General features: G+C 56.5%; 1 protein-coding gene across 1 annotated transcript; it reads right to left on the reverse strand.

Annotated features, from left to right (window-relative positions):
• Positions 1–216: 216 nt before the first annotated feature.
• Positions 217–21,118, reverse strand: ACY1 (aminoacylase 1). The gene is made up of 15 exons (XM_065408015.1): positions 21,060–21,118; positions 17,967–18,124; positions 15,138–15,202; positions 11,822–11,926; positions 10,400–10,494; positions 9,620–9,696; positions 8,717–8,806; positions 8,204–8,260; positions 7,977–8,050; positions 7,456–7,505; positions 6,726–6,870; positions 6,449–6,517; positions 6,114–6,193; positions 1,334–1,394; positions 217–381 (listed from the first exon to the last, which is right to left on the reverse strand). Exons 2-15 carry the CDS (start codon positions 18,103–18,105, stop codon positions 217–219), a joined length of 1,272 nt encoding a protein of 423 aa, XP_065264087.1. The 5' UTR covers positions 18,106–18,124; positions 21,060–21,118.
• Between the last annotated feature and the right edge of the window lie 420 nt (positions 21,119–21,538).

Below are 21,538 nucleotides of genomic sequence, written 5' to 3' on the forward strand. Positions count from 1 at the left end.
CTGCCCCTTCCCCCGGACACAACAGGCACCTGCCCCTCTGGGCTGGCACAGCTGGGTAGTTCTGCACATGGTGCTGCCACCAAGGAACCCTGGAGTCCTGCCCATCCCTGGGCAGCTGCTTCTTACCCGAGCCCCTGTATGTCCATTGCCCCCTGCCCCCATGAATTTTCACTCCCCGTCTCTCACTTTAGTATCCCACACCCCCTGCTGTGCCCCTCAGCCCTCCGCCGGCAGAGGGGGGACGCTGGCCAAGGAGGAGAGGAGGCAGGCATAGATCTCGATGCCCCGCAGGAAGACTTGTTCGTTGAGGTACTCGTTGTGGTCGTGCAGCAGTACCGGGGTGTGGTTCATGGGGGAGAAGCCGAGGGCCGGGTGACCAGCCTGCAAAGCAGTGAAAGGGGAAGTCACTGCCTCCACACAGAGCCTAGCAGCCGTATCAAACTATATGGGGTCCAAGGAGTGGGGAACCAATGAGGGGGTGGGGCTGGACTGAGCCACCTGCAAACAGGAGATCAAGCTGTGTATTCCTCGCCCCCCACTGACATTCAACCCTGTGTGGTGCCCCCTCCTGGCCAGCCCCGGCATTACTGCATTCCCACCCTTCACTGGCCCTGGCCCTTGTCCCATGCTGGCCTGAACTGCGGGGGGCCGTGCCAGAGTCTGCAGTGGGAGGTCTGGCTCATTCAAGCAGGGGGGCTCCCATGCAGCAGGGCAGAGGTGGGCAGCGATCTTCTCTTTTACCAGGTTGGCACCAACCAGACCCCACATTCTCACCGCTGGGAAAGCAGCTTCCCCTCAACCATCCCTGGGCTCCTTCCCAGCCCCACTGCCTCAATACCCCCACCCCCATATATCTGAGACCGTCCTAGCTGAAGCCCCCAAGGACACTGTTTCCTTAAGAAGAAACAATGTTTGTAGCGGGCCGGGCACAAGGCACTACTGTAATACAGTTAACCAATGGGAAGGATAATAATACAGAACATTTACAGAGCAGTGCTAGCCAGAGACTCTCAAAGCACTTCCTGACAGCAGGTCAGTTCCCATTTTACAGGTGGGGAAACTGAGGCACGGGGGCGTAACCTGCTCTAGGGAATCGGTGGCAGGGGCAGGAATAGAACCCAGGAGCCCTGACTCTCAGGCCAAGGCCATCCTAACTAGATAATGGAGCAGAGTCAGAGACCAATTAAATTAAGATAGAGAGCAAGAGAAAGAAAAAGGGGGTGGGGAAGAGGCCGGAGGAGAGGATGGGAGAACCAGGGAGACCCAGCCAGAACCTGCAGGACGGGCAGTGGGCAGGGAAGGAGGCAGACCGGGGGGAGGCGCCAGCACTCACTGCTCGGATAAAGCGGCTGTCTGTGCTGGCCGGGAAGATCTCACACTTCAGCGTAATGTGCCTGTCAACAGAGACAGAGCCCGGGTGAGACACACTCCCAGTGCAGCTATTCTCTCCCCTGCCACGGGGAGCCAGGGCCTGATGGGGAGGCAGGGACAGAGGGCAACCCCATGCAGCAGAGCTGGGGAGGGCCATGTTTAGCTTGCCCTTGCACCCCAGGCCTGGCTGAGAGGCATCCGCTTTTGCAGAGCTTCCAAGCCCCTAGATGAGCCCAGCCTGCCGGCACTGTGCCAGCGGCGTGGCTGGGGGATAGCCATTTGTCATAGAACCACAGAAGATTAGGGTTGGAAGAGACCTCAGGAGATCATCTAGTCCAACCCCCTGCTCAAAGCAGGACCAATCCCCAACTAAATCATCCCAGCCAGGGCTTTGTCAAGCCGGCCTTAAAAACCTCTAAGGGTGGAAATTCCACCACCTCCCTAGGTAACCCATTCCAGTGCTTCACCACCCTCCTAGTGAAATAGTGTTTCCTAATATCCAACCTAAACCTTCCCCACTGCAACTTGAGACCATTGCTTCTTGTTCTGTCATCCGCTACCACTGAGAACAGTCGAGCTCCATCCTCTTTGTAACCCCCCTTCAGGTAGTTGAAGGCTGCTATCAAATCCCTCACTCTTCTCTTCTGCAGACTAAATAAGACGGTTACTTACCTTCTGTAACTGTTGTTCTTCGAGATGTGTTGTTCACGTCCATTCCACATTAGGTGTACGCGCGCCGCGTGCACGAACGTCGGAAACTTTTTCCCTCAGCGGCTCCCGTCGGGCCCGCAGGGTCTCCCTTCCCGCCAGAGCGGCGCCCCGCCCTAGCGTATATATATCCCTGCCGGCCCGACCCTCCCTCAGTTCCTTCTTGCCGGTGACTCCGACAGAGGGGAAGGAGGGTGGGAAGTGTAATGGACGTGAACAACACATCTCGAAGAACAACAGTTACAGAAGGTAAGTAACCGTCTTTTCTTCTTCGAGTGCTTGTTCACGTCCATTCCACATTAGGTGACTCACAAGCTTACCATTGGAGGAGGGTAGGAGTCAAGGAATAACTGATTGAAGCACCGCCCTGCCGACCATCGCGTCATCTCTGGTTTGATGGTGGATCGCGTAGTGGGCTGTGAAGGTATGCACCGACGACCAGGTGGCTGCCTTGCAGATCTCCTGGAGCGGGACCTGCGCCAAGAAGGCCGTCGAGGACGCTTGGGCCCTAGTAGAGTGAGCCCTGATCTGAGGTGCAGGCATGTTGGCGAGCTCATAGCACGTGCGTATGCAAAGCACGATCCACGCCGACAGGCGTTGCATCGAAATAGGCTGGCCCTTCATTCGTTCCGCAATGGCCACAAACAGTTGAGTCGATTTGCGGAAAGGCCTGGTACGGTCTAGATAGAAAGCCAACGCCCGCCGAACATCGAGGGTATGCAGGCTACGATGGCTTGGGTCCGTATGGGGCTTGGGGAAGAACACCGGCAAACAGATGTCCTGCCCCATGTGAAAACTCGTGACCACTTTAGGGAGGAATTTAGGGTGAGGTCTAAGCTGCACCTTATCCTTATGAAAGACAGTATAAGGAGGCTCCGAGGTGAGGGCCCTCAGCTCCGATACCCTCCTAGCCGAGGTGACGGCCACGAGAAACGCGACCTTCCATGAAAGGTGCATGAGGGAGCAAGAGGCCAGGGGCTCAAAGGGCGGCCCCATGAGCTTAGTGAGGACCAGATTGAGGTCCCATGGGGGTATAGGTGGGCGTGAGTAGGGGAACATCCTCTCCAGCCCCTTGAGGAATCGGACTACAGTGGGGTTGGAGAACATGGACATCCCCGATTCCCCCGGGTGAAACGCCGATATGGCGGCTAGATGCACCTTAACAGAAGCGGGGGCGAGGCCTTGATGCTTGAGGTGCAGCAAGTAGTCCAGAATCAGTGGTATCGAGGCCTGCAAGGGCTGGATGTGCTGAGGCCCACACCATAGGGAGAAGCATTTCCACTTGGCAAGGTAGGTCGCCCTTGTGGAGGGTTTCCTACTACCAAGGAGGATTTGCTGGACCTCCTGAGAGCACCTGTGCTCCACCTCACTTAGCCAGAGAGAAGCCATGCCGTGAGATGCAGCGATGGCAGGTTCGGGTGGAGCAGGCGACCTCGGTCTTGTGTGATGAGGTCGTGATGGAGGGGGAGGGCTATCGGAGTGGTCACGGACAGTTCCAAGAGAGTTGTGAACCAGTGTTGTCGTGGCCACGCCGGGGCGATGAGAATGACCGTCGCCTTGTCCCTGCGGGTTTTTAGGAGGACCCTGTGGATGAGTGGGAACGGGGGGAAGGCGTACCGCAGGCTCCCGCCCCACGGGATTGCAAAGGCGTCTGCCAGAGAGCCCAGACTGCGGTTCTGGAAGGAGCAAAACTGCGGGCACTGGCTGTTGTCCATGGTGGCAAACAGATCTACCTGGGGAAACCCCCACCTCAGGAAGATTGAACGGAGGATGTCCCGTCTCAGCCTCCACTCGTGCATGAGATAGGACCGGCTGAGACGGTCCGCCAGCCCGTTCAGGACCCCGGGGAGATATGCAGCCTGGAGGTGTACTGAATGGGCTATGCAGAAGTCCCAGAGGAGGAGCGCCTCGCGACAGAGGGGAGAGGACCGGGACCCGCCCTGCTTGTTTATGTAAAACATAGCGATAGTGTTGTCCGTCAGAACTGACACGCCGTGACCTCTTATGGTGGCGTGAAAGGTCTGGCAGGCGAGGCGAACCGCCCTCAGCTCCTTCAGGTTGATGTGAAGCAACTGTTCCTCCCTGGACCACAAGCCCTGAGTGCGCAGGTCCCCTAGGTGCGCCCCCCAACCCAGGTCTGACGCGTCTGTCACTAACGTCAGAACTGGTTGCGGGGCAGCGAACGGGACCCCCGCACAGACTTGCTGTTGATCGAGCCACCAACGGAGGGCGCTCGATACCCGAGCCGGGATCGTGACGACCATGTCCAACGGGTCGCTGTTGGGGCGATATACCTGGGCCAACCACAACTGCAGAGGCCGGAGCCTGAGGCGGGCGTGTCCGACTACGTGGGTGCATGCCGCCATGTGCCCCAAGAGTTGTAAGCAACATCTGGCCGTGGTCGTGGGGAATCTCTGAATGGAGGTCACGGCCTCCTGGATAGCCAGGAATCGCGATACGGGAAGACTCGCCCATGCCGCCACCGAGTCCAGGACTGCCCCTATGAACTCCAGTCTCTGTGTGGGGACTAGTGAGGACTTGGGCACATTGACTAACAGGCCGAGTTCGCGGAATACTTGTAGCGCCAGTGCCACGTGGGCGCGAACCTCTGTCTCTGAGCGGCCCGCCAGGAGCCAATCGTCTAGGTACGGGTAGACGCGCATCCGCCTTTTCCGAAGGAAGGCCGCCACCACGGACATGCATTTCGTGAAGACACGTGGGGCCGTTGCCAGGCCGAAGGGCAAGACCGTAAACTGGAAATGACGCTGCTGGATAGTGAAGCGCAGGAACCGTCGGTGGGCCGGGCGGATAGCGATGTGAAAGTAAGCGTCTTTCATATCAAGGGCAGCGTACCAATCCCCCGGATCCAGGGAAGGAATGATGGTACCAAGGGAGACCATACGAAAACGTGGTTTTTGCAAGTACTTGTTCAGCTTGCGAAGGTCCAGGATAGGACGGAGGCCCCCTTTCGCTTTGGGAATGAGGAAGTATCTGGAATAGAACCCTTTTCCTCTGAGATCCCGAGGAACCTCTTCCACCGCCGCTACCGCGAGGAGGGTCTGTACCTCCTGCATGAGGAGTTGCTCGTGAGAGGGGTCCCTGAAGAGGGACGGGGGTGGTGGGTGGGAGGGAGGGGGCGAGGAGAACTGGAGGGTATAGCCTGACTCTACCGTGCGCAGGACCCAATGGTCTGATGTTATATGAGACCAGGCATGGAAAAAATGGGACAGGCGGTCCCTGAAACACAGGGGAGGAACCGGAGAAGAGATAGGTACGCTGTCCTCGATCGCATCTTCAACATCCCTGCTTATTTCCCGGCTGCGGCTTATTGTGGAATGGACATGAACAAGCACTCGAAGAAGAAAAGACGGTTACTTACCTTCTGTAACTGTTGTTCTTCGAGATGTGTTGTTCACGTCCATTACACTTAACTATTAACGAACTGATAACTATCACTAATCACTATGCTAAGGGACACTCTCAGACGAGAGATAGAGTTGTTCCAACGTCGCCACGGGCGGTAAGAAGGAACTGAGGGAGGGTCGGGCCGGCAGGGATATATATACGCTAGGGCGGGGTGCCGCTCTGGCGGGAAGGGAGACCCTGCGGGCCCGACGGGAGCCGCTGAGGGAAAAAGTTTCCGACGTTCATGCACGCGGCGCGCGTACACCTAATGTGGAATGGACGTGAACAAGCACTCGAAGAAGAAAACCACAATTCCCTCAGCCTCTCCTCGTAAGTCATGTGCCCCAGCCCCCTGATCATTTTCGTTGCCCTCTGCTGGACTCTCTCCAATTTGTCCACAACCTTTCTGTAGTGGGGGGCCCTAACCTGGACGCAATACTCCAGGTGTGGCCTCACCAGTGCCGAATAGAGGGGAATAATCACTTCCCTTGATCTGCTGGCAATGCTCCTACTAATACAGCCCAATATGCCGTTGGCCTTCTTGGCAACAAGGGCACACTGCTGATTCATATCCAGCTTCTCGTCCACTGTAATCCCCAGGTCCTTTTCTGCATGAGAGTCATACTCACATGTCTCTGCAGGCCCCACTGAATGCCTTCCACCACGGGTCGGACTCCTCGATGCAGGTCGCCGTCTGATCCATATATTTCTACACCAAAGGAAAGAGGGGAGAGTGTTAAATCTTCCTGGTGGGGGGGTGGAGGGAGGAGGCTGGGGTGGCGGCAGAGCAAGGGGGGTGGGAGGCCGAGAGGCTCGGGGGCAGCGTGGGGCAGGAAGGTGGGGGTCCAACTGGGACGGGCTGCACAGGGAGGGTGAGGGCATGGAGGTGCCCAGCCAAGTTACACACACCCAAGCAGATTTCAAGGGGCGGCTCCAAGCCCAGTTCCTCAGTTCCATGCCGTACCTGGTAGAACTTGTAGGTGACACCCTCTCCAGCTGCCCGGCACCAGACTGTGAGCTGCTCCTCAAATGCCTGCAGGAGAGGGGGCAAACCAACAGGGGGGCGTGAGCGAGGGGGGGTTCTCTCTCGGGTCCACGCCATCAGCCCTTGTTCTGCCTCTCTTCTGGCGGGCACTGCTGTGGTGATGGCTGACAGATCAAGATCTCCCCCAAACCTGGGGGAATGTGCACCCCACCCCCTCCCTGGGGGAACGGGACCCCGGCCAGAGCGGGCACCGTACCTGCAAGTTGACAGTGGGCGGGATGCGGATGTCGAAGCCGGCGGACAGCTCCGAGGGCACCACATTGAAGGAGACGCCCCCGCTCAGCATGGTCATGTTGAGGGAGGTGACATCGCCCAGGGTGAGGTGCTCGTCACACTTCAATCTGCGGGGGGGGGGGAGAGGGGTCATACTCAGCGTCTGTGATCTGTGTCTGTTGGAGCCTTTCAGCCCCAACTACTCCCCTGGGAAAGGACTCTGCACCCAGACCAAGGGGAAGGCAGAGCTAGGTCCAGAGATATGCCTCGCCTGGGCTGGGGCCATCAATGTGACATCCACGTGCACTGACACACAGTGCCAGGACACGCGTGGGTCACTGGGACGGACACGCTCTCTGCCACGTGGAGCCAGGCCCTGGATCCTGCCCTCACAACAATGCTCCCTGTGTCCTCTGCCTGGATCTTAAAGCACCCTACTGAGATCAGTGTATGAACCCTCACGCCCCACCCACTCCAGGAGGCAAGTCAGGATAATCACAGCCATTTCCCAGATGGGAAAACTGAGGCACAGAGCAGTGATATGACTCGCCCCAGGACACAGAGGGAGTCCATGGCAGAGCTGAGGACAGAACCCAGGAGTCCTGAGTCCCCGGCCTGTGTGTGCATCCCTAACCCATCCTCTGGAGCTAGGACGTCCACCTTCTCCCTGCAGACCAAACGAGCCACAGGTTTCATGCAGCGCTGCCTCTTACCTCTGCTTCTCACTCTCTCTGAACTGCAGGAGGGAGGTGATCACTCTGTTCTGTGGTGGGAACAGGGGGTGTCAGTGTCCTGACCAGCGTATTATAGCTACATCCCGGCTCTCCCAGATGCCTGCACCATCAGGGCAAGCAGCTCTGCCCTTCACCCAGGGCTGCCCAGAAACAAACCAACCAGCTCCCACACAGGAGCCACAAGGGGCGCTCTGACTGAGAGAGGCTGGGGCTGACATAGCCAGGAGCTCCCCCCAAAGCCAGTGCTCCTGCCCCACTCCTCATAGTGCCCCCTGCTGGCAGAGGCTGGGGTTGGAATGGCAGGGATCTCCCCTGCACCCGGGAACTCTACACCATTCCTTGCTAGAGAGAAGCTGATGGTCTCTCCCTTGGTGCAAGAGGACTGCAATTCACTCTCTGTCACACTCACTTGCCCTTCCTGCCGAGAGGGCAGGTGGGTGAAGCCAGGGTGGGTGGCACTGCAAGCCCCTCACCCCCCAGAAGAGGGCGCCCTCTCTTACCAACTTCTCAGCAGCCGTGTTCTCAATGAACTGGGATCCATGGCCTGGGTTCCCCTCGCATTTGACTTTAATCCCTGCAAGTGCCAACGAGAGGGGGAGACGTGTTAGGAGAGAGGGGAGAGAGAGAGTGGGTGAGCCTGGCACCCAGACACCACAATGATGGGTATGTTAGAAACGCACAGATAGACAGAAACAAAATGAGGGGACATGTCCTGGACCCTACTCACACCAGATGCACTTCTCCCCGTAAAACACAGTGAAGGTGTCCGTCGGGTTGGCCAGGCCTGGGGGAGGGAAAGAGAAGACAGGTCGCTGTGGTGGAGTGGGAGCCAGGCAGCCACTGCCAGCTGCTGCCATGGCAATGCAACAGGGGAGCCGCTGGCTGCCATTTAGGGCCTGGGGGGAAATCTCCAGATCCCCAGCCCTGCCCCAATCAGGCACCATGAGTGCAGAGGACCCAGCCACTCAACATCCTTCACCCATGAGACAAGTACCTGCCAAGACAGGGTGCGAGGCTGGGCCCTGGGCTGAGGGAACATGCCTACGCAGGACGCCGCCTTTATCCCCACCACCAACCCTTCATGCATCTCAGCCCATCTACCGCCTAATGGCCAGGGGGCCAAGCTCATCTCTGCAGAGGGGCCGGCCGCCAAGGCACAGCTTAGTCCCTCCCTGCCCGCCCTCCCCTCGCACAGAGCACTCCCACTGGCTCCTCCGCCATCACACCCAGGGAGTCGCACCTTCATCCAGGGCGAAGCCAATGTTGAGAGCCTGGAACTCGGGTCGCTTCACAAACAGCTCCATGCCCTTGAAGCCCCCGATCTCTTCGTCTGCGCTCAGGGGAAGGGCACAGAGTTAGTGGCCGCCAAGCTCTGCTGGGCCCCACGGCTGAGCCAAGCCCTCCCTTTCACCCCAGCTAGTGGCACAGCCAGAGCACCCCATGGCAGACCGGGATCCGTGGCAGCTTCTGGCCAGTCCAACTCCCACAGCAGCCAGCTTGCGACCGATGCAAGGCGGGGGAAAGTAGCTGTTTTCCCCAACGCTGGCATTTCCAGGCCCCAGCTGTCTGCCATCTCATGGGAACTACTCAGCTCATGGCGAGAGTTTAGAAAGCGGGGGTGGGGGTAATGCTGGAGCAGTGGGAGGAAGGGCCACCATCAGTGCTTTGCCAAACGCAGCAGTCATCAGTGGGACTGAACTGGGGTCTGCAATCTCTCCAACCTACCCCAAGTAACAGCTCCCTGCTCGTCTCCACCTCCTTCCCCAGCGTTCTTACGCTGCCTCGCCAAAGCTCCCCATGAGAGCCTAGAGCCTGGCACAGAGTCACCCACTCCAGCCTGCCTTAAATGCAAGGAAGTCTGCGGAGCAGGGCTGAACAGTGAGTGAGGAGGACACGTCAGGGCCTGGATCCGGACAGTGCTTTCCAGGCCAGGAGCTCAACATGCTTTACTCCCACCCATGAACATGCTCAAGGCTTGATGCGCTTGGTTTCTCCGCGTGTTTCACTCCCAGGAAAGCGCTGGTCAGGGGAGTCCCAAAGCTAAGGAAGAGGCAGGGCAGCTCCCATCTCTAGCCCCACCTTCTCACCCCTTCTAGCCAAACTCTAGCAACCAGCTGGCCATGAAGAGCGGCCAGTCACTTACCGGGCACGAATGTCATGTGAATCGTTCGGGGGAAGCGCTTCCCCTCGGCCTTCAGCCTCCGGATGGCCTCGATGTACCTGAACAGGGAGAGACTGGTCAGGATGCTGGATGCGCCAGGTACCTGCAAGAACCTTGAGCTCAGGCAGTGCTCCAGGCCAGGCGTAAGATGCATGGACGGAGCTGCACCCCTAGATTGCAGCCCCTGGTTTTCCCACACCTGATATCAGCCAAAGATTAAGGGGCCTAGTGTGGAGCAGGTAACATATTGGGTGTCCAGGAATGGGGGGCAGGTGTCACGGGGCTTTGGCCACTCCAGCCAGCCAATGCAGGGAGCAGAGCCCCCCAGCCCTGTGCTAGTTATATGTCCAGGCAGATACAAGCTGGGACAATATATAAAGACGACGATAAGAGGCATCTGCTGAGCTTTCAGGATCTCCAATGTCTACTGCATCATGCAGCTACTGGCAGGGATTGCCAGACCGGCCCAGCCTACCTAGCCCAGTCACCCGTTTCCAGCTGTGACCAGCAGCTGCACAGCCAGGGGCAAGGCGCCCAGCATGGGACAATTCCAGAACACCTGCCCACTGAGCTCAGGGGAGTTCCTCCAGATTTATGCCAGTGTAACCAAGATCAGGATCTGGCCCGAGGGTTCATAGCGAGCATGAGTCAAGAGGGATGGAGCTGTGTGCAGAGGGGGACGTTCAGCTCCATTCGATTGCCCCAGAGAGGCAATGGAGAACTAAGACAAGACAGAGAATGGAGGAGGCCGGCTGCACTCACTGGATGGAGACACACTTCATATCCTGGGCCCCGCGGGCATAGATGTTACCCTGAGAGTCCTTAAAGGCTTCAAAAGGGTCGTGGGTCCAGTGCTCCTGCAGGGAAGAAACCAGCACTGAGTGTCACAGAAGGGTTCCCCATGGGGAGCGGGCGCTGCCGGAGGGCAAGAGCACAGTCCGGCTGGCTCCCAGCATGGCGTCCTGACTTTTTCATGGAGGAGAGGGGCAGGACAAGAAGCTGATCTCCCCGCACCTGATCCCTATCCCCATAAAAGAAAGGGACAGCACCCTGTTTGGGAGATGGAGAGAGGCCTGGTTTGGAGGGATGAAGCATCAAACAGGGCTGATGTGCTAGGTGGCACCTCAGCCATTAGGAGGTAGATGGTGTGGGAGGGGGCAAAAGGGATGGGAGTGTGATTTAATGCCAGCCTGACAGTGCTGGAGACCGAAGGGCAAGACAGGCACAGTATGGGCAGCTGCAGGGCAGGCTTCTCCGACGCACTGCTGCCAACACGCCTCTGTCCAGATCTGAAGGGATAGGAAAGCAATAATGGACAAGACCAACCCCCATGCATGCAACCATGTTAACAGGAAACACCCTGTGCAATTTCAACAAAATAGCGGGGCCTCCTGCAGTGGGGCTTCTCAGGACAAATTGGACTCCAACACATCCATTACAAAGAGCAGGTGCACGTCTAATCGAGTACAGTGAGAGCCTAATGCAGCCCATAGGAAAACAGGACTTCATAGTAAGTAACCCCCAAAATAACAAAAGGTAGCAACTGAAGTTTGTGGTGGTGGATGGTGAGCGCCAGAGATCCCTCCTGGAGAATACAGCCAGACAAGCCAGGGTTCTGATCAAGGGGCAAGCATCAGAACTTTATTGCCACAGTGCAAGAAGCAAACGAGGGAGTCCCGTGCACAATGGAGACAATTTTAAAATAATAAGGTGACGGGCTCCAAAGGCAGCACTATCCCAGTGAGCGTCTTTTTCCATCGCAGCAGAGAGGCGAAGGGCTAAATGGGGCCTTGGATCAAACCAGCCTCTCAGCTTGAAAATTAGCACACAGTGGGGGTGAGGGAAGGGGCAGCCCCAAATGGAAGCAGAAGGCGTTTTCCCTGGGCAGACCCCACCACGGGCAACAGCAATCCTGACAAAGGCTCACAGTTCCCCTCATTCTACTGTAGGTGGCGCTGTGTTTGCATTAACAAAGGGTGCAGATGCCGCAGGTCCTCAGCAGAGACGGCCCAGGTCTCCCTCCGGCCCAGCAGTGCCCCTGGGCATCCTCCTGAGCTGCTGAGAAACACTCTGCAGAGGGACACTCCCATTTCCCCTCTGGACAAATAACCGCCCCCTGCCCACCCATGGGCAGCAGCCAAATCCCAGCTGTGAGCCCCTCCCCCCCCACACACAGCCCCTCACCTCAAATACCGGTACGACATCCGTGTGCGAGTTCAGCAGGATGGAGCGGAGCTGCGGGTCCGTGCCCTGCCAGGTCATGATGGTGACAACCCGGCCCGGGCACACCTGCGAAGCAAAAGGGAGTCTGTTACAGCGGAAGGGCATGCTCCACCCTGCTGTGGGTCGGGGAAGCTGGGCAGACAGAAGGAGCTGACGGAGCAGCCCCTGGGTGGGGAGGATGAGGAGGGGCAGCGGGGTTCGCATACAACATGTTGTTGCAAAGGGAGGGGTTGTTTCGCCTGGGAGGGAGCAGATTTCAAAGGACAAGAGACTCCTCTCCCTTCTAGGAGGACAGGAAGGAGGGTCTCACAGACAGGGCACTGGACTGGGAACCAGGAGACCTGGGCTCTATTCCCAGCTCTGCCACAGATTCCCTGAGTGACCTTGGTCAAGTCGCTGCATCTCCCCAGTGCCTCAGCTCCCCACCTGTGCTATTGGGATTACAACTCCCTGCCTCAGAGGGGTGCTGCGAGGAATAAATCCATCGGTAACTGCGAGGCACTCGGATGGCAATGGGGCCCTCCGAGCAACTGGATCGAGAGATCCCAGGCAGGACGCAACCTCCTCCCATAAAGACACCTCAACTACGGAGGGCTCCCAAGCCATATCCAAATGATGCAGCTGGGAGCTTGAAGACCCGGAAGGGGATTTCTTCCTCCTTTCTGAGCTGCCCTGGATCGAGAGAACACAGCGGAGTCACTCGATTAATGGCTGATAAACGGGCACCCAATCAAAAGGAAACACTTCTTCCTACAGGGCAGGGTCAGCGTGTGGGACTCATAGCTGCGGAGGTCAGGGAGGCAAACCCTCACCCTGAGCAAGGATGCCAGAAGCTGCAGATAAGCTGAACCCCAAAAGGGTGACCCAAAAGCAAGGAGCTCCTGGGTTCTTGGTCCACTAGGAACTGCACCAAGACCCCCCATTTCATTTCACTGAAGAGTCACCGGACAGCAACACCCTGGATTGCTGTGCCTGGAATGAGAAGCGCTAGAGAAGGGCAGCGTGTTACCACAGGAGCTGGTGAACAAGCAGGGAACGCTCTGTACCCCCAGAACCATCCAATCCCCCAAGCAAGGGACCTTAAACACTGATCTGGGCCACCCCAGAGAACACTAGACAAAACTGATGAGGGCTATGGAATCTCAGTAAAAAAATCCAACAGCAAATGCCAGTGGCAGGAGGCCTTGAAAGAATATGGGCTCAGCAATCACTAAAAGTATTGAAATCCAGGCACGCACTGCATCTCCGAATGGCTCTGGGGATCTAGCCAACACACACACAACCGAGATCCTGTCTTCAGGGAACTTCCCCACATTTTTCCTAACCCAAGTTTCTGCCGGTCGGGATTCCTGCGCCGACAAGTCGCAGAGAAAGTCGTGTCACCCCAGGCCTCCTCGGAGGAATGTGACCTTGCTAAGTCCCAGTCTAATTACAGCACATACAGTCGGGATGGATCGACTCAAAAACAGACCGAGAACCTGTAATAGCAGATTAATGGGCTGGCCAAGTCTGCAGGGGATTACCGACAGCAAGGGATTTGTACACCAATGGAAACAACCGCTCGCATCGTCACATTTCGCAGGGTCTCTCCTGCTATGAACGGGGGGGGGGGGTGGGGGGGAGCAAACAAACAGCGCCCTGGCCTGGCCTGGCCTCCCAATGCAAGGATCATGAATCAAGGGTCTGAGAGGGTAGCCTCTCCTTGCCCAGAGCTCCAGCTAGAGTGCCACGCATGGGAGGGCTCCTCTTCCCAGTCCTACGGGTACCTGCCAATGCAGCACAGTGAATCTCTGGAGTAGGGGCCAGAGGGTGTGCTGGCGGGAGGACTCACGGGCCTAATTATTAATATCGATACTGTTTTATATCTACACTGGCCAGTGCAGGTTGGGACGAAGCACATGGAGTGCACCACGGAGCAGATAAAGGGCCAACTGCTGGTCTCACCAGTGGAAATATGGAGCGACTCCACCGTCTCCAGACTTGCACTGGGGTAATTGAGGTCAGACTCTGCCCTGGTGTATCTAGGACGGACCTACGCTTCGCTCTACCCAACAAGGCTGAGGTTTAGCTCCTGGTGGTGACCAGTGGCGTAGCCAGGTGGAGGGAACGGGGGGAGCAATAAAAAAAAAAGGCGCCACCCGCTGCGGTGCTTTTACTCACCCGCCGGGTGCTCTGGGTCTTCGACGGCGGGCCCTTCACTCGCTCCGGGTGTCTTCGGTGGCACTGAAGGTCCCGCCGCCGAAATGAAGCCGAAGACCTGGAGAGAGTGGAGGTCCCGCCGCCGAAGACCCGGAGCGCCGTCGGGTGAGTAAAATAAAAGCGCTGCAGCAGGTGGCGCCTTTTTTTTTTTTATCGCTCCCCCGGGTGAGTAAAAAGGCGCCAAGAAATTGACAAGGCGCCACTTGTGCTCAGTGGGGGAGCGGCCGCTCTCTCCCTAGCTACGCTACTGGTGGTGACCCATGTATTCACTCCACGCCGGAGGACACTAATGACCAGGTGACTCTTCCATGGGTGCAGGTGGGATGGATTCCAGTGCGACATGCTCAGGTCGCTCTAGCCGTCTTTACGGGGATTAATTGCAACTGAAAGACTGGCATCTGCAGACAGGAGTCCTCTGGTTACCCAAAGAATGAGTCTGGCACAAGCAGTGCAGGCCAGCTCCATGCTGCTGCCAATGGCCTTCAGCCCAGATCTGGAAGGACCGCCAAGGGCAAGGGACGTCCACCCTGGCAGTGCCCACAGGGGTACCAAGGAGTGCTCATTGCAAGGCTGAATTTGGTGATGAGGACACGTCCACTGAGAACTTGGCTGAGACCCACCAATTCTTTTTAGATGGGAACCGCTGAACGATTTACTCAGTCATTCCCTGGTTTGCTGGGATCCTCCTGGAGGATCCCAGGCTATAGCACTGTCAGTGCCACTTTAGCATTGGAAAGGGGTAAGGTGAGCAACCCAGACCTCTCTGGCAGGAAGACGGCTCTCCAGTGAATGGGAAGCATTACGTTTCTAACTCATGCAGCAAAAACAGATACAAAAGCGCTCGTTGAGGCGAACGAGCCCAGACACATGGTAAAGGGGAGCGTCTCTGAGGCGGGACTTGGTGCAGAAACATCTGCCACCTGGCAGTACTGGCGGAAGCACCGTGACTGGAGCTGTGCTGTACAGAGGATGCCTAGCGGGGGGCACCCCAGACACCCCCTGGTGGTTTCAGGCTCGGACAGATCGGGAATGAATTTCACTGTGGGGGCAGAGGAGTGGGTGGGTTCACTTTTCCTACCTCCACTTTCTGACACCCCAGGCCAAGCTCGGCTGCAATCCGCTCCAGGAACCGCACGGCCACATCTGAGAGAGGGAGAAAGCAGGAAAGTTACAGACATTCAGCTGGAATCCCCTTGCTGTTTCCTTGCACCTGTTGCATCTCTCCCATCCGGGAATCCCCATCCTGCACTAGGAAGGGGCTGTCTCCACACTCTAGCTCCTCCCGTCTCATCTCCAGAGGCCCCTTGCCACAAGGGGGAACCCTCTGGAGCAGCAGTGCTGCAAGAACGTCAGAAGCGCAGACTGCACAAAGGTCGTCATGCCCAGGCTCCATCCTGGTGAATAATGTGGCACGCAGTCTATGTGGTCGATAGGGAAGTGCCCGGTCTATACAGCCAAGCACACAACTCCCAGCACAGCGCTGTCAGTAACGGAACACGATTGCAGTACTAAGCCCCAAGAATGGATGTATTAGCAGGCCTAACATCAACAATCTACTCATACAGCCTCTGCCACGGCTCAGAGATCTGCCACATAACACGGCAAGGCTCAGCTTTCCACTCTGTAAAGTGCCTAGCACAAGAAGTTCCTGATCTCTGGCTGGGGCCTCAGGTGCTGCTGCAGCTGCAGCACAATCATAATCTGCCACTAGGAAAGCAGTTGGGAGGAGGAGTTACAAATAATAGAGCAAAGGCTTTAAAGAGATGTTGAACATATTTAATAGACTTTATCCCCCCAGGTTCTCAGGATTTTGTCAGGCCCCTAATCCCTGCTGCTTCTCCCCTTCGCCCCATATGCCCCCTCTGCTCCTTTAGCTGACACCACCTGCGCCAACGGAAGTGGTTCTCCCATCAGCAAAGGTAATCCACCTCCCCAGGAGGCGATAGGGAAGTCAACAGAAGTATTCTTCTGTGGACCTAGCACTGTCTACAATGGGGGTTTGGTCGGCTACACAACACCATTCCAGGGTGTGGATTTTTCACACCCCTGCGCGGCGTAGTTAAGCCTACCTGATTTTCTAGCGCAGGTCAGGCCTGTGTCTTCACTAGACCCTCAGTACAGCAAGGGGAGTTCTTTTTTGAACCTTTTTTGGCCTTCCCAGCATCCTCTGGCAAAGAGTTCCACAGCTTAACTGTGAGTTGTGTGACGAGATACTTCCTTTTGTTTGTTTCAAACCTGCTGCCTCTTAATTTCATTTGTGACCCCTAATTCTTGTGTTATGAGAAGGGGTAAATAATACTTCAATGAGCTTTGGATCAGACCCTTGGAAGGCATCTCCTCTGACACATGCATGCACAATCACACACACACACACTCAGTTACTAACCCACAGCCATGTTACATGCTGGTTTAATGAGAACTATATTTCACTCGATATGAAACTAAAGCTCCCAGTCCATCCAATATGAGGATTAATACAGCACCAGCTAAAATAGCTTCAACTGGGTTTGGCTAGCCAACTCCAACAGGGGGAAACCACATTATAAAAAGATCATCTGTCTTAACTCTGTTGGCTCACGGACTGGGCAGATGCTGTTGCTGGACCCAAGATTCAAATCCATCTGCTCTGTGACTGATTAACGTTCAGAACAAGGGGGAGATGTGGCCCCATGTGGAAGAGAGCTCCGAAATGTGGACTTTGTGCAGTAGCTGAGTCCAAAGAGCAGCCACGTGCCTCTTAGGCAGACAGACCAGTGTGAGTGAGTGGGGGGTGGAGGGGTCTGATCTGGCCACATTTTCCATCCACTTTGCCCAGGCATGAATGACAAGGTGTGATGCAGTAGAGAATCAGTCTAAGCATCATCCCAGCTGTGGGTGAGACAGGTAGTGTAGCAGCTCCTGCAAGGAGGTTCCCAAATCCCAGGGGCAGCAGAAGGCGCTGTTCAAGGAAGGCTGTTCCACAGCCTGGAATTTCAGTCCCCATCTCACATTACCAGGGAGTTTCCCATTCTAGAGGCCAGCATGAGCTGTGAGGCCTCTTGACTGGGTTGCACGATCACTAACAAGTCTCACTAGGACTCTTTCTGCCTCCAGGGAGCTGCTCATTTGCCAAGGTTCAGGGAACTTTCCGCCAGTGTCGGAGAGATTAGCATACAATTTCAATGTGAATTGCCCCGCCCACTCCCACCCCTTCCCCAATGCCCCGCCCACTCCATTTCGACTGCTGTCTTCTTTTTAAGGTTGAACATCTGGCTGGTAATTTTGGTTCTTTGATGAAGTGGGTTTTCACCCCCTCCCCCAACACTCAATATTTTCAGCATTCACGTGCCATCAGCGATGGAGGTCTCAGGCTCTGCACCAGGCGGACCCAGCACAGGCAGCAGCGATGCTATCCAGCTTCCCTCACATTGCACTGAGCACGGGCCCGAGCCCTGAGCTGGCGAGGCAGGACACTTCAGCCCCCATGGCCCAACTCCACCTTTGGCCAGTTGCGAGGAGGCCAAGCAGAGCCAATGGTAGGGGTGGTTTGGGTGACATGGACTCCTCTGGATTCACACCCACCAACTCGCTTCCACCCACAAGCAGGTGTCTTTGCAGGGAGGGGATGGTTTTAAGAACTAAGTGGTTCTACCAGATGATCATGGATTCCTCGTCAGACGATACAGGGCAGCACCCTTGTCCCGTCTTCTGAAGGAGAGCAGCTGGGAACAAGAGCCCAACGACGCTCCAGAAGGGTGCTGAGAGCTTTGTGCCCAGCATGTGAGGCAAGAACGTTGCCACTGGCCGTCGCAGCAGCGAGCCAGTTGTCTGGCCATCTCCCTTGCTGGCTGGCGGCATAACCCTCCCCCAGTGCTCATGCTGCCTCAGCAGCTTGCCCTGGTAAAAGAAAGGGAACCAGCCTCCTTACCATAGTTGGGCTCGGGCTGGACTGTCTTGAGCCTCAGGTACTCTCGGAAGAGTGTGACTGAAGGATGCTCCCCGGGATCCTGGCCTCTGACCTTCTCCCCTGTCCTTTTAGAGTCTCCCTCAGGCAACATGATGTCCATCTGCTGGGGTATCGGGGCCCTGTGAGGAAGGAGAGAGGATGCACAGGGGAAAGGGATAAAATCGCCATCCTGAACAGCTGTGAATAGACTTTGTCATCAAATGTACTGGCCAAATTTCCCCCGGCATGACTCCACCATCTCCAATGAAGCAGCTGTATGCAGCAGGGCTGAATCTAGACCTGTATGTGTAAGGGGAGCGTTGGCTTGGGCTTTCAAAGCTTCGCCAGTCAGGATTCGTTCCAAAGCCACAGCACCACATCCACACACAGGCACGTCCCTCCCAAAGCTCTGCCTGACGTCAGCGGCTTAACTTGCTAGACACGGTGTCACCAACACGGGGAAGCAGCCAGAATCCCCATCCGGGATCGTTCCTCACGACAGCAAGTACCCTGGGAGCTTTGGAAGGCAGCATTGTGCCACCGTGCCCAGGAGGAGCTGCCATGGTATCTGTGGCGGGAGGCAGTTAGCGCTAGGGACCAGAGGATGCTAGAGCTGCTTGTGGGACTGGCCCCCAACCCCACTCCCCAGCTGGAGTGCCGGAGCAGGGCAAGCCCCAGACCCCACTCCCCGGTGGGAGCTCGAGGGCCGGATTAAAACATCTGGAGGGCTGGATGCAGCCCCCGGGCCATAGTTTGCCCACCCCTGTACTACAAGGACTGGGAGTCAGGACTCTGGGTTCTATTCACAGCTGTCCCACTGTGACACTATGGCAATCCACTTAGTCTCTCTGTGCCTCAGTATCCCCTTCTGCAGATGAGGATAAGGGTAGAAGTAGGCCGCTGGGGTTAGCAGAGGTGAAAGGGAGATAAACAAGGGGGTCTGGGGTATGTCGGTACTGTGGAGGCTAGAAGTGGGGTGTCCGGGTGAGTGGGAATGAGGGAGGGGGTGGAAGCAGGCATGTGTATGAGGCAGGGGTTGGGGGAAGTGGGGGGGGGTGAAGAGGTACGGATGTTAGGGGTCTGTGGGGGTAAGGGTAAGTGTGGGAATGAGGGCAGTATAGATTGGCTAGGAGTAAGAGGCGTGGGTGGGGTACATGGGGGTAGGAGGGTGTCTAGAGTGGGGGGCTAGGGGTCAGTGGGGTGCAATGGGGCAGGCATTGGGGGTAGCCTGGCATGGGGAGGATGAGGATGTGGGGGGGGGGAGGCTGAAGGTCGGGGTAAGGAGAAGTGCAGGGAGGGTGGGGAGTTAGGGGTAACTGCACTTCTCGGGGGTGCATGGGAGTAGGAGATTGTATGGGGTGAGAGATGGGAGGAAGGCGCATGCCTGGATTGGGGGAAGTGCAGGTCTCTAGGGCTGGGTGGGGGTCCCGTTAGGGGTCGGGGTACGTGGGGTAGGCAGGGGTGGGAGGCAGAAGCACGCTCGGAGTAGGGGTAAGTGCAGGTCTCAGGGGGTCGGGCAGGAGTTTGGGGGCAGGCCGGCTTGAGGAGTCCGGGGCGTTCGGAGCGGGGCCGTGCCCGGTGGGGGGGGGCAGAGCAGTGCCTGGCCCCCCACGCGGCCCCTGGGCGCTCCCGGCTCCAGCTCCGGCTGCCCAGCCCCAAGTAAACATGCGGGGAGCGGGGGAGACTGCCCCGTGAGCTCCCCGCCCCGGCCGGCCGCCGCCCGGGCCCTACCTCTGCGCTGCCCCCCAGCTCCGGCCGCCGCAGCCTGCTCCGCCCTGGCTCTGCGCTCAGTGGCACTGGGGTGGGCGCAGCCTGAGTCCGCCCGCCCGGCCGGCCAATCCCGCCGCAGCCCCTGCCCCGCGCTAGGACAGCCCGCAGGCAGCCGCCTCTCGCCGGGGGCAGTAGGGAGGGGGGCAGCCCCCCCCCCAGGGTACCAGCAAAACTTGGGGCTGGACCCCTGCGCGCCCAGCCGTGGGGCACCTGCAGGATCGGGCCCTTGCACCCCAAACCCTGCCCCCCAGGCTGCTCAGGACTTAGGGTGCAGCCTTTTCCTTACACTCCAAAGAGATTGCACAGCTCAAGGACCCAGTTCCATCAGTGCTGCAAGCCAGAGCCATTCTTGCTTTGCTCTCACCCAGTGTAAAGCCAGGGTACAGCCACTGGAACCAGTCTAAGAGGAGACTCACACCCTGGGTTTAATCCATTGATCGGATTGCTGCTGAGGTATTAGCATTTCTAGTGCCGCAGGTAGCGCTTACAATCCCCACGCACAGGCCAGGAGCCCCTTGTGCCAGCGCTGTACAAACAGAACAAGAAGATGGTCCTTGCCCCACCATTTACAATCCAACTCCCTCTCTTCTCCACGCGCTCTGTTCTACACTATAGACAGCACCAAAAAAGCATGTTTGCTTTCATTAAAAGCTAGAGATGGGCCCATAAACGGGAGCCTTTTCCGTGAACCCCCACGGAGCTTCTGTGGGTCCAATAAAAAAAGCCCTGGTTCCAGACTGCTGCTGGTTTTGCAAGCCCAAACCCACCCCCCTCTGCCCCTCCACCCCCATTTACCATTTTCCCCCCAGAGCTTTTTTTTGCAGTCACCCCAGAAACTTTTCTGCTCAAACATCTGGGCAAAAATAAATCCAAGCTGACAAGTCCCACTTCAGCCTTGCTCAGCTTTAAGGCAGGCTTTAGTTTCTAGAAACAAAAGCCCAGTTTATTACATACTTTTTTTCTATAATGAAAAACAAGGGACAATAAATGACATTTGAATTGCTCTTCCACCTGACTGAGGTGCACTGGGCCCTGCGCATACACACATGATAACAACAATCAGCACATGAAGCGTTAAACAGATTATGCAAGCCAAACCAGGCACCAGTCCTGCAACTAGATCTCTCCCCAGAGACCCCTGCACTTCTTGCGGGCCTCCATTGATTTCAACAGGGCTCCACGCAGCTGCAAGATTCCCTCTATGCACATCCAGTTGTAGGACTGGGGGCTAAAATCTTACAAAGTTACAGTCTCATTTTTAGCGTGGCACAGCTAGCCTAAAAATACTCTTACAAAATGTCCTACCTCTGTGAATAACGTCTTCGATTACTGCCAAATGAAAGGATTTTTCAAATCCACATTTTCTTTCACCATGTAAGAACCTTTAGTTGCTCCCCGTCAGTTTAACTATTTGTTAGTTTCACTCTAGTTTCACTTTCAGATTCTCCTGGCCCCTCCTACATTGTTGCAATCTCTGGGGGAAGGATTACACAATATTGCCAACCAAAAACATTAAAAAATCAGGAGTCCAGCAGAACACCCATGTGATTGGTTGAAAAAAATAAGATGTATTTTTAAAACAACACATGTGGGTGGTTTTTTTATTTGTCTGCTGGTGTTTTGAGCTTTCAGGGTGCGCTCAGGTCACATTTGCAAACTTTTTTTTTTTTTTTTAATGAAAACTGAGATGCTCAGATAATCATCTGACTCCAGGACCTGGGACTTTAAATCAAATCACAAGAGGTGTCAATGATTTTTTTCACCTAAATCAAATTTTGATTTAA

The sequence above is a fragment of the Emys orbicularis genome, chromosome 7 (genome assembly GCF_028017835.1).
Source record: "Emys orbicularis isolate rEmyOrb1 chromosome 7, rEmyOrb1.hap1, whole genome shotgun sequence".
NCBI lineage: Eukaryota > Metazoa > Chordata > Testudines > Emydidae > Emys > Emys orbicularis.